The 16,575-nt window shown below is 33.8% G+C and overlaps 1 protein-coding gene across 1 annotated transcript in view; it reads right to left on the minus strand.

The window, feature by feature from the left end:
* The window catches only part of LOC117328138 (glutamate receptor ionotropic, kainate 2-like), a 169,886-nt gene that overhangs the window by 37,237 nt on the left and 116,074 nt on the right, over positions 1 to 16,575 (minus strand). Inside the window, exon 2 of the mRNA XM_033885526.1 lies at positions 3,354 to 3,512. Coding sequence (XP_033741417.1) covers positions 3,354 to 3,512 — 159 coding nt within the window. The remainder of the gene's footprint in view (positions 1 to 3,353; positions 3,513 to 16,575) is intronic.

Here is a 16,575-nt window from a genome sequence, read left to right on the forward strand (position 1 = left end):
CAAAGCAAAAACAGCATCCTCACTACACCGCGACCTGGGACCGCGTAGCTGATACAAAAACAGCATCCTCACTACACCGCGACCTGGGACCGCGTGGCTGATACAAAAACAGCGTCCTCACTACACCGCGACCTGGGACCGCGTGGTTGATACAAAAACAGCATCCTCACTACACCGCGACCTGGGACCGCGTGGCTGATACAAAAACAGCATCCTCACTACACCGTGACCTGGGACCGCATGGCTGATACAAATACGGCATCCTCACTTCACCGCGACCTGGGACCGCGTAGCTGATACAAATACAGCATCCTCACTACACCGCGACCTGGGACCGCGTGGCTGATACAAAAACAGCATCCTCACTACACCGCGACCTGGGACCGCGTGGCTGATACAAAAACAACATCCTCACTACACCGCGACCTGGGACCGCGTGGCTGATACAAAAACAGCATCCTCACTACACCGCGATCTGGGAACGTGTGGCTGATGCAACAAAAATCGACTTACATCAACTTCCTATGCCATTAGATGTTGCTCATCATACGAGTAATTATAATACAAGCCATCCTTTCAAATGGATGACGCTATTATTTTCTGTGTTATGTAAATGAAATAAGAAGAGCATCACACAGAGATGATGGCAAAAGCTAACAATTCTTGTTGGCACTAGCGTTAAGTTGTTTCACGGGCGTGAAGTTGTTTCCCTCAAGATATTTATGAATACCGTAGTTGGGCTGGCCAGTGTTAATTGGTCCGAATGACAGATTGGGATAAGCAGTGGTCAAGACGGGTCAAACCCTGACACCGGTATCAACACCTACAGCGCCACTGACACCACTGGGCCCTCTTCGTATTACTCTAATTTGAAGGAATCATTTCTTCTCGGGATATTAATCAATAATGATATTACGACATGTGGCGTGTACGATCGTTCTCTGTAGTAGTGTATATACATATAATGATGATATATCAGCTTCCGGATAGTCTGCTTTAAAGACGAAAACCAACGTGTGTTAATGTATCTCAAAATGAAGTTATACGTCCATTTAAGAATTGAACTGCTTTCAGTTGGAAGTTATGGGCTGATGAATGCCAACTTGACAAAGGCAAATTTAATGAAGCGCGCTAGCGCTTCATGTTGTCTTTGTCCAGTTGGCATTCATCAGCCCATAACTTCCAACTGAAAGCAGTTCAATGCTTATATTTACATTTGACAACGATTTTTAAAGACTATATCCAGGAATTTTGCTCCGACGATGAATGAACAAATTATTATCGTCAAAGACGGAACAGCCTTTCAACAGCCATCTTTCGTTATCGCCGACGTGACAATTATGACGTCACTATATTAATGACGTCATAATAAAGATTTGTAAGTTATGGACTCATAACTTCCAAGTGAGCTTGGTAAAGTTATATAGTGGGGCTGCAGTGTAAATGTAAATATACTAGCATAATCGGTTTTTGGTGATATTTACCAAATCATGACATTATGTGTTTAGTTCCTTTTATTCGAGTTTTCATACAGGATGGTCATTCATCAGATTTCATTAGGATTGGCTAATATTTGGTTTCTTTCGTGAGACAAAGGCTTTTTTGTAAAAGTGATATAGCCTAATCATAGTGCAGAGAAATCGACATTTGAATTAGCATTTCTTTGGTTAATATCTACATTTTTAAAACTAAGGTACATATTTCAGAGTGTACCAGACTTTAATTTTTTGTTTTGTTGCCTTTCGATATTTTACATTGTTTACACCAGTATTGTAAATGTTGAGAGATGTTGTCGAAGTGATCATTTGGTTTATAAATCACACTGTCCACCTCCAAGCATAATAGTAAATTGGTTACAAGAAGTTGCATTGTAAACAAGTTAAAGATAAACTATTGTAAGCTGTTTTTCTATTGCGTTAGTATATTCATCAGAAAATAAACAAATAAATAAGTAAATAAAAGTTAAATGTAGGCGATAGAAAAACTCTGTCTCTTTGAATTTAAATACTAAACTTTCGAAGTGTAATCAACTATATCAATTGTTACTGCATTCAAATCTACCAATACTAGGTGAACTTGCTTACATTTGGAAATTGACATATACGCCTTAGCAATCCGAACAACATTCAACCGTACTTGTTTCTCTTGAGAAATTGTACGGATCAGAGTTGTCAGTGTTGCGTTGGAAAATCCCTTCTTTATCCTACCAGATTTGACTGCATGTTTTCCGTAAATAATAAAGCTCCGAAACATAATTGAATTATCTAACACCGACAGCAATAACAAAAAATGCAATTTCACGAATTTATACATTGTAACGTATGTCTACAGCAGATCATCTGTCTAGAATATTTAAACGTCTAGATATATACAAACAGATGTTTCCACAATTCCTGAAAACAGAACATGTCCTTTAAGCAAGGTAATGCCGATGGCACTTCCTTTTGGTTCGGGTTTCTTTCTGTAACTGACATGGTGTAACAAGTACGTTGTTTCTTTGAAATAAAGGCATTATATACCATGCCACAGTTTCAAACAAAATCTATCAACGTATGTCATGGCGCGGCAGGGGGACAGGAAAATTCGATAAGCTACTCTATCTCTCAGATTCCCGAAAGACATATACGACAGGAGAAGGAAGCCGCCATTTGTACTGCCAATTCCACTGTCATAGGATCAGTATTGACACGATAGGGTCAGCGATTCTCTATCAAACCCATAACACAAACACACGGCCTCACAGCAGGGATATGTCCATGCGCAATAGACTTGAAGCTTCTCATATTCGTTGTGTTTACTGTTGGTTTACACATGCATTGATTTCAATTCCCATCACATTTTAGAAAGAACCCTAGGGATACGTTGGAAAGCTAGAACACTGTACCGATACACGGTTGACCTTATCATGTTCAATGCTACATAGTACGTGCTAAATATTTCTAGTCATTTGAACGTATCATCTTGTTTCGTGAAGAAATATTACGCATATACATATTGACCAGGAGTAGTGGAGCCTCGAAACACCGTGAAGGGTGTCATAATGTAGTTCAAATGCAGCTAATTAAGCCACTACGAAATATATGTTTCATGACAGATCCATTTACTGTCCCGAATCACAACCAGCATAGGAGAGCTGTGTGTGGTACACTTTTTTTATTTTCTAATTGAAATTTAGCAGAACTTTAGTGACATATCTGCAAAATCGATAGCGGTAAAAACATGTATTTATAATTGAGAAAAAAACAACATAATCAACACGAAAACTATGTTTCGCTAACTTTTTGATATAATTATATTGTAATTACGTATGCCTGGCATGGAAGTTCAATCAAAAGTCTTCAATAGACGCATACCTTCTTTAGATGATAAGAATGTGTCTTTTGTTGGGAGTTTCCGTGTTTCGTAGTGTAGCTTCGTGTTGCGAAGGAGACTTCGTTCGTGGTTTATTCTATAAACGGAATACTTGAAGGTATTTTCTGTCGTTTCTAATTCGTCGTCACCGAATAACCCACCTAAAAATACAACAATATACAGTTAAAGATATACAACGACAGACAATAGTGCAATAAAACGATTGTATAACACGCTATCTATACGAACATTAGTCATGGCGATATGAACACGCTTGGATTGTTCAAACGAATCCAATTCAGTCGCTTAAACTTTTTATTTTTCGATTTCAAGTTGAATTTTATTGTCCTAGAAAATTTGAAGGATGCCAGGTTTGGAACCCTGGGTTCAACCTCTTACACAATAAATCTTCTCACTTAATGTCTCGTTCACTTCTCTCACTCGTTCATTTCCATCTCATCGTCTTTGCTCGTTTTGAAAAACCATTCCATCTCCAGATTAATTCATACAATATATAGAGTATATTAAATGTATTTCCCGTTTAATATAACATATATTTCACGAGTTTGACAGAATATCGATATGTTCACGAGTGCGAAGCACGAGTGAAAAATATCGAAATATTCTGTCATACGAGTGAGATATATGTTATATTAAACGGGAAACTTTTCAATTTTCTTTTTATTGCATTTCATATACTTAAAAACAAAATCAAAAACATCGAAAAATCAAAAGTGTCAAAAAGTGTGGGAATCAGCAATGACGTCATCTCTTTGTGACGTTACTCCACGTCAACTTGACGGCGCCATTTTGAAAGGACTGATCAACGCAATATTTAAGCGTTTTCTCCTATTATTGGAGAATATGTGCATGAATAGCTTACGCCAAGCGAGTATTTTGTCAAAAAACTAGTCTGAATATTTCAGAAATACAACAGAATAACCAATGTATCTATCTCCGCTTCGATTGGAAAAATCGGTAAAGTTTCAATGAGGTGACTGCAAAGGTTCGCTCTGATTGGTCAAAAACGGAAAACTTATATTTTCACTGCAAAATCTAATATTTTCACTGCACATCGCTGCAGTGAAAATATACGTTTTATTAGTTTGATAAATTTCTATATTTCACTGGCAAAAATGCAATAATTTTCTTTATTAAATGCAGACTTACTTCTAAGTTCCGTCAGGAATAAACTAAATACGGTATCAATGAATACAGACACCTGCATAAGACTTTCCCTAGTCACCGCTAGGGGCCAAATACGATAATACCTACCAGAAATAGTTGCCAAGTTCTTGGGAATTAAAACCGAAACTATAAACAAGACGAACAGATTATACACAAAACAAACATACACACCCCAGATGGAGATATTCCCTAGCCATGGATAAACAACTGTTTGTGTCAATGACATAACATTATTTTACATTCACGTTTTATTTTACATTCACGTTTTATTTTAATGATATGTGTAACTCTCGCTATCATCAACATGATCACCAGTACAATCCAAGTCCGGCATCCATTGACCAGTATTAACATGTCCTGGTGTAGACAGCGTCGTGGTAAAAATAGAAACCACAGATCACCACCTTATTTAGAGGTAGACAAGACCGTACTTTAGGCTATTGTCGTACGTCTTCGCCACCAAGGACGAATTTTGTCTCAAAAACAAACGCCAACGTGGTTAATAATGGAAGCAGATATTTCAGAGAGTCAGCAGAATATTGAAAATAACATTAAAACGCATGGTATTAATGAATTAACAACTCGAAGATGAGGCATATTGAATTTAATCGCTGTAAAGTGTTGATATGTACCCTATCACCTGAGTGGGTTTATATAATAAACACGTTCACTTTGGAATGAGTGGTGTTATAACACTAATGCGTAGACATGTACTCTTTTGGATGAGCCGACTTATAACACAACTGAGTACACAGACGTGTTCCTGTTTGAGTAGAAGGAGTTATGACGATTGGGATGTCTATATTAGGTGGGGTTATGACTTCACTAGTATCACTTTGGTTTGTCTATCGTAGGTGGGTCTATAACTTTAATTTACTATGTACCCTTTGGGTACCGATTGGGATGTCTATATTAGGTGGGGTTATGACTTTACTGGGGATACTTTATGTATTGTATTGAATGTTATTATAATATTTTAAATGTTACATGGTACTACATGTTATGTGTTTTATTATAACATTTTAAATGTTACATGGTACTATATGTTATGTGTTTTATTATAATATTTTAAATGTTACATGGTACTACATGTTATGTGTTTTATTATAACATTTTTAATGTTACGTGGTACTATATGTAATGTGTTTTATTATAATATTTTAAATGTTACATGGTACTACATGTTATGTGTTTTATTATAACATTTTTAATGTTACATGGTACTATATGTTATGTGTTTTATTATAACATTTTAAATGTTAAATGGTACTACATGTTATGTGTTTTATTATAACATTTTTAATGTTATATGGTACTATATGTATCGTATTGTATTTCATTTACAAAACATAGATAAAAGAAAACACTCTATATCATGTCTATAGCAGTAACTGTTTCCGCATGTCTAATGGCTCGCTGTTATCGAAGTTCTATCTCATTTATCTAGATAGTTTAGTACCATTTCTAACATTTTAAGTATATATCTAAAACGCAACTTCTTTCCTTTAAGGCTTCAACAGTTCCGGGTACCAATATATCAGTTACCGCTCACAATGTATTGAAAAGAGAAGGAGTTCAGTAAAACACTTACGATTGAGGAAAATGTGCAAAGCAGTCTTTATATTTTTATGTAAATTTTCAAGATTTCTAAAATTATGAGACGTCTTCATACGGATTATGGGTGATTAAGTTTATTGTGCCTTCGTTTTGAGGGGAGTAATTAGCAGTTGTACACACTCATAAATACGCCCCGGAGACTCATCGCACACTTTCAAAATGATGGTATTAATTATCACGTTCAAAACTATCCCTTTGTTCTCTTTTAATTATGACAAATATTCTTCGTAAACAATTAAGCAACTGTTTACACTAAGTGGTTGTAGAATAGCTTAGTGTTAAAGTGTTTAAATCTAACTTTGAAGAAGTATTACCCAACATTAGGTTACATTTTTATGATTTAATTGAAGATGGGAATGAAAGGAAATGTTAAGTTAGGTGACGTACGATTATAATCGTTATTTAGTTTCTAGACCTTCGTAAATATTTAAACATACGATGGCACAGTACTGAAGTACTGAAAATGTTTGACGAAACAGTTTAGTAATCACGATATTTAAAACAATTTAGTACTCACAATCTTTGTAAGATTTCATCACACACTGAGCTTAAAAGGTTGTGTTATTGTGTATTTTTGGAACATCGTAGTTATCAGGTTTGGGACATTGGAGATATCAATCAGCATTTTATAGATAAATAGGTCAGGGCCATGGTATGTGACGTATGCTTATTCCATAAACGGCAAATGTTTTACATTTTGGTAAATTCCGTCTTAAAGGTGTTATTTCGCTGCTTGTCTTCCCAACAGCATTGCACACGATACATATTTCTGTGTAACATGCACCTACTGTCTGGTCGGGCCAACTCGTGACAGATAAGCTGCATACATTTTGGCCGTCTTGGGAATATCAAAATCGATTTTATTGAGAGCTGGATGATATTAGTACGAATATAAACAACCAAAACATTTTTTTTTAAATGTTACGTAAATCCATGCATATATACATGTATACGTGAATAGTACATGTGGGGCGAAATGATGCGTCATTTCAAATAATGTTTTTCCTCTTAAAATATGCAAATCGTACGAAATGAAAGAAAGAACATTTTACGACTTATTTGGCAAAGACATATCTTTATTGATCGGATAATATTGATTAAAAGGTAAATCAGATAGTACAATCTAAAATCACGTTTCGTTATCCGTGAGACATCCTCCTGTCACCGCGTCTGCAAGTCACACAACATCATTTCATTTATCAACGTATCTGGCACAGTCGGCGTCTAGGAATCCTAGTCAGACCTAGCAACCTCATCATTTCTGAATATTTATCTTAGTAAATGCATTAGGGGCAAACAATATGGCAGCAAATTACCAGTAAGACGCATTTCAGATTGAGAGCCTTACTGATAGAATCCCGCCTCCAAGGTCAAACGCAGGTCACTGTCGAATACGGTATATCACTTTCTAATCAGTTACAAAGCAATATTCTAATCATGTTTATTAACATGATCATTTTATTACATATTTTCAGTCTCTTGATAATTTTGTGCATTAAACATGTCGATATCTTAGGTAATGTACTCTTGTTTTAAATTAACGGGTATTGTTATCGAAAGATATTATAATCGTTGACACCAAAACTGAATCTCTTTTGGGAATGTCCACGGTTGAAGGCGTGTGTAAAACTGCTTCATGTTACAATATTATGGTGCATTAATTCTGCAAACAGGACCATATATAAGTTGAGAGAGTTAAGAACATGTACTTTTCCTAGATTAAACGTTGGCAACTAAAGTCGAATTAATTATTGCTTCTTCTCCCCCTAGAACATGTTTTGAAAGTTTCAATACATTTATAAATTAGCTTTGTGTGAAGTTAGATACAATCGATAGCCTTTGTTTTCTGAGGCACTGGTTTGTATAAACACACTGCGGTAAGTCATTCGATGTCTATTTCGGCGCGTGTGAGTGATGACCCGAGATAAGGAAACTTCCCGTGACATACCGTCATCCGCTTTCGTTCCTTAGTTTGACACGAGAGTATTTCCTACGTCGGCGCTGCCCAAGTGACTCCAGTAATGTAAACTGTCCACGCGACACAAGGTCTACGTCTTCGTCTAACATGTTTCTAACTCATGCTTCCGATAATTATACTATTTCCCTAAAATGTCAAACGCAATTTATCATTACCAAACATCCCATATCAATTACTGTATACATAATGCTGTATTTACAGTAAATCCACATGAACTAACAGGGTTGCTAACACATTGATAAACTTAGTTGAACTACATCAATCTGTGTAGGTAGATGTATCATTAAAATACATATTATGTAATCAGGTTTCATATACTAGTCCTTATTGGACAGCTACAGGTGGCTACAGAGCATGTCTTGAACAGGTAGTGTGTTAGCCAATGGGCAAATTGATAACATATAAAATAGGAATAAGTGAGGAATTAGGTATTCATGAACACATCAATAAGATAGCAACATTATCTCAATATAAACAGTATTAATATCCCTAGCAAGATAGGTACTTATCCAAACCTTATTCTAAAAAAACAAAAATATTTGCGGAAAAAAATTATCTTATTCCCTGTGATATATTGAGAGATCTTAAACGTGTTCATGAAATTGTTATGATTTCTAAGCAATATTATCCTTCTACTGACATATATATCCCTAGATATATCAACATTTCTTCGGCACCGTTAATTGTTTTTGTTAGTTGTTTGTGTTTGTTTTGTTCATTTCTTCAAAGATCAATCACATTGCTGGAATGTATTCCATTTAAATTTCAACACTGTCTAGTATAAACACAGAAGGCACGTGTTTAAGTAAGATCCAAGTCTCGAGTGTCGAGTGTGTAATACATTGGGAAGGTCTGCGGCATGTATCCATCATAACACGTAATAGATATCTTATATCGTGTACACAATTACAAACAACCGTGACAGAGTAAACAACCCACTGCTAATAAATATATATGTCTACAGCTATATCTAGAGCGAACTCGGACAAAATATATATATCAGGCACTTACATCTTAATTTTAGGCGATAACGTCTGTTTGAAAAATCGCTTAAACTCTATGTATGTAAACTCTCGAATGATGATTAGATTTTGAATCTTAATGAAGCAATATACTATCTTTTACGCGGTACAATAAGCCTTCTGGAAGTCAATGTTGCCAACTAAAGAACATCTAATTGCATCGAAGCTGATGTTATACTATGGTAAACTACACACAGGGTAAGACCATAAACTGTAACACGGGGAGTAATTACCTCCAAGGATGTTCTCTACTCACTGTAATTATTTTTGAATTATGTATACACGGTTTGAAATTGTGTTATCAATATAATCTTCACCGTTAATTTACATATATATTGTGATTACATCTTTGCCTAAGGTGTATTTCTTTTTTACAAAATTAGGTAACATTTACAGCGTTAATCATGGAGCAGTCTTAATTTGGTTCACGTTGTACATTATAGGTCATACAAATTACAGATGGATATATATAATCTGCATCCTGCTGGTATTGCAATATAAGTAAGTCATACGGCAATAAAAATCTTAATGGTACTGCTGACTAATGAATACACGAAGGTCACAGTAAATTACAAACCTGTAGTTAATAGAAAACAATGTAACCAAAACGAGTATTCATCTATCCTTGTCTTTATAGTTGCATACTAATTGTTTCCTATTAGCATAGCTTATAGTGAGCACAGAAGCAAATAATCCTATTTTAGTTCGGAACAAGACCCATTAAGTTCGGAACAAGTCCTATTTTAGTTCGGAACAAGACCCATTAAGTTCGGAACAAGTCCTATTTTAGTTCGGAACAAGACCCATGTTAGTTCGGAATGTGACGTATTTTAGTTCTGAACAAGACTTATTTTAGTTCGGAATGTGACGTATTTTAGTTCGGAACAAGACCCATGTTAGTTCGGAATGTGACGTATTTTAGTTCGGAATGAGACCCATCTTAGTTCGGAATGTGACGTATTTAAGTTCGGAATAAGACCCATGCTAGTTCGGAATGTGACGTATTTTAGTTCGGAACAAGACTTCTTTTAGTTCGGAATGAGACCCGTGTTAGTTCGGAATGTGACGTATTTTAGTTCGGAATAAGACCCATGTTAGTTCGGAATGTGACGTATTTTAGTTCGGAATGAGACCCATGTTAGTTCGGAATGTGACGTATTTAAGTTCGGAATAAGACCCATGTTAGTTCGGAATGTGACGTATTTTAGTTCGGAACAAGACTTCTTTTAGTTCGGAACAAGACCCATGTTAGTTCGGAATGTGACGTATTTTAGTTCGGAATGAGACCCATGTTAGTTCGGAATGTGAAGTATTTAAGTTCGGAATAAGACCCATGTTAGTTCGGAATGTGACGTATTTTAGTTCGGAACAAGACTTCTTTTAGTTCGGAATAAGACCCATGTTAGTTCGGAATGTGACGTATTTTAGTTCGGAATAAGACACCTGTTAGTTCGGAATGTGACGTATTTTAGTTCGGAATGAGACCTATGTTAGTTCGAATTGTGACATATTTTAGTTCGGAATAAGACCCATGTTTGTTCGGAATGTGACGCATTTTAGTTCGGAATAAGACCCATGTTAGTTCGGAATGTGGCGCATTTTAGTTCGGAATAAGACACATGTTAGGATTGTTTACTAAGTCAGTGTAGTTTGTCAGATCTAGACACAATATTATTTATGTTGAAATTCATTCTAATTATATTGTGTAAAACGCCATCAAAGACACGGATATATATTTTTGTTATCGTTATATATTATTTCCAACTATTTCATCTTTCAGGGTACAACCTATGTGAATATCTTTACTTGTATATATTTCGATTTGATGTATTCTGTGAATGATTGTGTTAAGCTGGTTACATAAATATCAGACTTCTGCTCCTTTCGTTCTTCAGTTACCGCATATATATACATTGTGTCAAATACTGGGACATGTTTAAATGACACAAAGAAGACAAAAAGTCAGCATGTCGCACTTAGATGTCTGTATTCCCTGGTAAAGCCACATCACGTTGGCGACAACCCGCACTGTCCCCTATACTATAACTTAGTTTTGTCTATTTACGGATACACGACAATACAATCTGTAGACATGGACACGCGATAACAACATACTCCCTTGAATGCACGACACCTCTACAGAGACTTCGGAGATGGAATATATTGGTTCGACAATGATACCTGGGCCACCAGGGAAATATCCCCTATCGTAAGCGAGAGTTGGTAGATCACATGATGCTACTAACCGGAGCTGGTGGTGGTGACATATGGGGCGCCGTTTTACTACATTATACTTTTTTTTTATTTCTAAAAAGTTGATATTTAAATCTTGGATATCAAGGATTACCATGAGTCGCCGGACAATAAGACTGGGTATTTTCTAGTATTACTGGAGATGTAAATTGCATATGGTCGCTCATGTTAACAATGATTATACGATACTGAGCTTCACAGAACACAGACTTCATGGTATCAAATTATTTCAAGATCTAACGAATATTTTAACAATTGTAAGAAACACTGACAAATGATACACTATCTTTCTCAATAAAAAAAAAAAGAAAATTATTTGATTTCAAAAAAGCAACCTATTGACATGAATACCAAATGACTGTACGATTGGGCAAATGTCCAATAGTTAGCCTGTTGAAACCCTCAATGAAAGTCAGGGAAATAGAGATTGTTCAAAGACACGAGTAAACAGTAACATTGAATATGATCTGAGTAATGTATCCAGTATATAACAGTTACATTGAATGTGATCAAAGTAATGTACCAAGTAAATAACAGTTACATTGAATGTGATCTGAGTAATGTATCCAGTATATAACAGTTACATTGAATGTGATCAAAGTAATGTATCAAATAAATAACAGTTACATTGAATGTGATCAAAGTAATGTATCCAGTAAATAACAGTAACATTGAATATGATCTGAGTAATGTATCCAGTATATAACAGTTACATTGAATGTGATCAAAGTAATGTATCAAATAAATAACAGTTACATTGAATGTGATCAAAGTAATGTATCCAGTAAATAACAGTAACATTGAATGTGATCTGAGTAATGTATCCAGTATATAACAGTTACATTGAATGTGATCAAAGTAATGTATCAAATAAATAACAGTTACATTAAATGTGATCTGAGTGATGTATCCAGTTAATAAAAGTAACATTGAATGTGATCTGAGTGATGTATCCAGTCAATAACAGTAACATTAAATGTGATCTGAGTGATATATCCAGTAAATAAAAGTAACATTGAATGTGATCTGAGTGATGTATCCAGTAAATAAAAGTAACATTGAATGTGATCTGAGTGATGTATCCAGTCAATAACAGTAACATTAAATGTGATCTGAGTGATGTATCCAGTAACTAACAGTAACATTAAATGTGATCTGAGTGATGTATCCAGTATGTAACAGTTACATTGAATGTGATCTGAGTAATGTATCCAGTAAATAACAGTAACATTGAATGTGATCTGAGTGATGTATCCAGTAAATTTCAGTAACATTAAATGTGATCTGAGTGATGTATCCAGTAAATTTCAGTAACATTAAATGTGACCTATCTGAGTGATGTATCCAGTAAATGCAGTAATATAATATGGCTGCATCAAAAGTATCGATCAATCTAACTCAATATATGATACACGCCAACACCATGATAAATATTCAAAGGACACTCCCTAAATGCGTCTACGCCAGAGCATACATTTGACATACATACTATTCAATATGATATAGGTTTCATTAACTGTGTTTTTAAAATGCATCAATAGTTTTCTAAATACGTTAGTCGAATGGATGTTTCTTATTCTAATATAATAACTTTGCTTTGATCTTATACTTAAATATATAAATGTGTGTATAGACGTTTGACATTGTCGATACATCGATTCAGACTTTAGCTACACGGTTGAATTTTTACTTTATTGACAGGTTAAAAACGTCTATTGACTCAGTATGTTATGCAGCAATGATTTATGAATAGACACCTTCATACCGTAAACCTAACTATGGATGATTGTGAATCTTGTAGTTACTGATTGATATAGATCGGTTATTAATGACGTAGGACGACACAATGTCGTACCAGAGCTATCGTGGTGATGTAAGTTTAGAGCTGGTATTGTCACATATCAGCTCGCCGTACTTAGCATGTCTTAATCCCAGGGCGAGATTTGTCAATCTTGTACAAGCATACATTTAAGTGCAGAGCAAATCCGGACCTAATTAACGTCCGTGACCTGTACATTAGTGGTGTATATATTATTATTTATATATAACTGTCTATCCACGTGTAAACTTTATGATGACCTATTCAATTTTGGATTTAAAATTACGGTTCCGTTATTTTGCCAGTATTATATATGTTATGTCGGTATTATATGTTGTTATGTCGGTATTATATGTTGTTATGTCGGTATTATATGTTGTTATGTCGGTATTATATGTTGTTATGTCGGTATTATATGTCGTTATGTCGGCATTTTAAATTATGTCGTTATGTCGGTATTATATGTTGTTACGTCGGTATTATATGTCGTTATGTCGGTATCATATGTTATTATATCGGTATTATATGTTGTTATGTAGGTATTATATGTCGTTATGTCGGTATTATATGTTATTATATCGGTATTATATGTTGTTATGTCGGTATTATATGTTGTTATGTCGGTATTATATGTTGTTATGTAGGTATTATATGTCGTTATGTCGGTATTATATGTTATTATGTCGGTATTATATGTTGTTATGTCGGTATTTTAAATTATGTCGCTATGTCGGTATTATATGTTATGTCGGTATTATATGTTATTATATCGGTATTATATGTTGTTATGTCGGTATTATATGTTGTTATGTCGGTATTATATGTTGTTATGTCGGTATTATATGTCGTTATGTCGGTATTATATGTTATTATATCGGTATTATATGTTGTTATGTCGGTATTATATGTTGTTATGTCGGTATTATATGTTGTTATGTCGGTATTATATGTTGTTATATCGCTATTACCTGTTGTTATGTCGGTATTATATGTTATTATATCGGTATTATATGTTGTTATGTCGGTATTATATGTTGTTATGTCGGTATTATATGTTGTTATGTCGGTATTATATGTTGTTATGTCGGTATTATATGTTGTTATGTCGGTATTATATGTTGTTATGTCGGTATTATAAGTTGTTATGTCGGTATTATATGTTGTTATGTCGGTATTATATGTTATTTTATCGGTATTATATGTTGTTATGTCGGTATTATATGTTGTTATGTCGGTATTATATGTCGTTATGTCGGTATTATATGTTGTTATGTCGGTATTATATGTTATTATATCGGTATTATATGTTGTTATGTCGGTATTATATGTTGTTATGTCGGTATTATATGTTGTTATGTCGGTATTATATGTCGTTATGTCGGTATTATATGTTGTTATATCGCTATTACCTGTTGTTATGTCGGTATTATATGTCGTTATGTCGGTATTATATGTTATTATATCGGTATTATATGTTGTTATGTCGGTATTATATGTTGTTATGTCGGTACTATATGTTGTTATATCGGTATTATATGTTGTTATGTCGGTATTATATGTTGTTATGTCGGTATTATATGTTGTTATGTCGGTATTATATGTTGTTATGTCGGTATTATATGTTGTTATGTCGGTATTATATGTTATCATGTCGGTATTATTTGTTGTTATGTCGGTATTATATGTCGTTATGTCGGTATTATATGTCGTTATGTCGGTATTATATGTTGTTATGTAGGTATTATATGTTATGTCGGTATTATATGTTGTTATGTCGGTATTATATGTTGTTATGTCGGTATCATATGTTGTTATGTCGGTATTATATGTTGTTATGTCGGTATTATATGTTGTTATATCGGTATTATATGTCATTATGTCGGTATTATATGTTATTATATCGGTATTATATGTCGTTATGTCGGTATGATATGTTGTTATGTAGGTATTATATGTTGTTATGTCGGTATTATATGTTGTTATGTCGGTATTATATGTTGTTATGTCGGTATTATATGTTATTATATCGGTATTATATGTTGTTATGTCGGTATTATATGTTATTATGTCGGTATTATATGTTATTATATCGGTATTATATGTTGTTATGTCGGTATTATATGTCGTTATGTCGGTATTATATGTTATTATATCGGTATTATATGTTGTTATGTCGGTATTATATGTTGTTATGTCGGTATTATATGTTATTATATCGGTATTATATGTTGTTATGTCGGTATTATATGTTGTTATGTCGGTATTATATGTCGTTATGTCGGTATTATATGTCGTTATGTCGGTATTATATGTCGTTATGTCGGTATTATATGTTATTATATCGGTATTATATGTTATTATATCGGTATTATATGTCGTTATGTCGGTATTATATGTCGTTATGTCGGTATTATATGTTATTATATCGGTATTATATGTTATTATATCGGTATTATATGTTGTTATGTCGGTATTATATTTCGTTATGTCGGTATTATATGTTATTATATCGGTATTATATGTTGTTATGTCGGTATTATATGTTGTTATGTCGGTATTATATGTTATTATATCGGTATTATATGTTATTATATGTTATTATATCGGTATTATATGTTGTTATGTCGGTATTATATGTTGTTATGTCGGTATTATATGTTATTATATCGGTATTATATGTTGTTATGTCGGTATTATATGTTGTTATGTAGGTATTATATGTTGTTATGTCGGTATTATATGTCGTTATGTCGGTATTATATGTTATTATATCGGTATTATATGTTGTTATGTCGGTATTATATGTTATTATATCGGTATTATATGTTGTTATGTCGGTATTATATGTTGTTATGTCGGTATTATATGTTGTTATGTCGGTATTATATGTTGTTATGTAGGTATGATATGTTGTTATGTCGGTATTATATGTCGTTATGTCGGTATTATATGTTATTATATCGGTATTATATGTTGTTATGTCGGTATTATATGTTGTTATGTCGGTATTATATGTCGTTATGTCGGTATTATATGTTGTTATGTCGGTATTATATGTTGTTATGTCGGTATTATATGTTATTATATCGGTATTATATGTTGTTATGTCGGTATTATATGTTGTTATGTCGGTATTATATGTTGTTATGTCGGTATTATATGTTATTATATCGGTATTATATGTTGTTATGTCGGTATTATATGTTGTTATGTCGGTATTATATGTTGTTATGTCGGTATTATATGTTGTTATATCGCTATTACCTGTTGTTATGTCGGTATTTTAAATTATGTTGTTATGTCGGTTTTATACAATGTATGTAGCTATGTCGGTATTATATGTCGTT

The sequence above is a fragment of the Pecten maximus genome, chromosome 5 (assembly GCF_902652985.1).
Source record: "Pecten maximus chromosome 5, xPecMax1.1, whole genome shotgun sequence".
In the NCBI taxonomy this organism is placed as follows: Eukaryota; Metazoa; Mollusca; class Bivalvia; order Pectinida; family Pectinidae; genus Pecten; species Pecten maximus.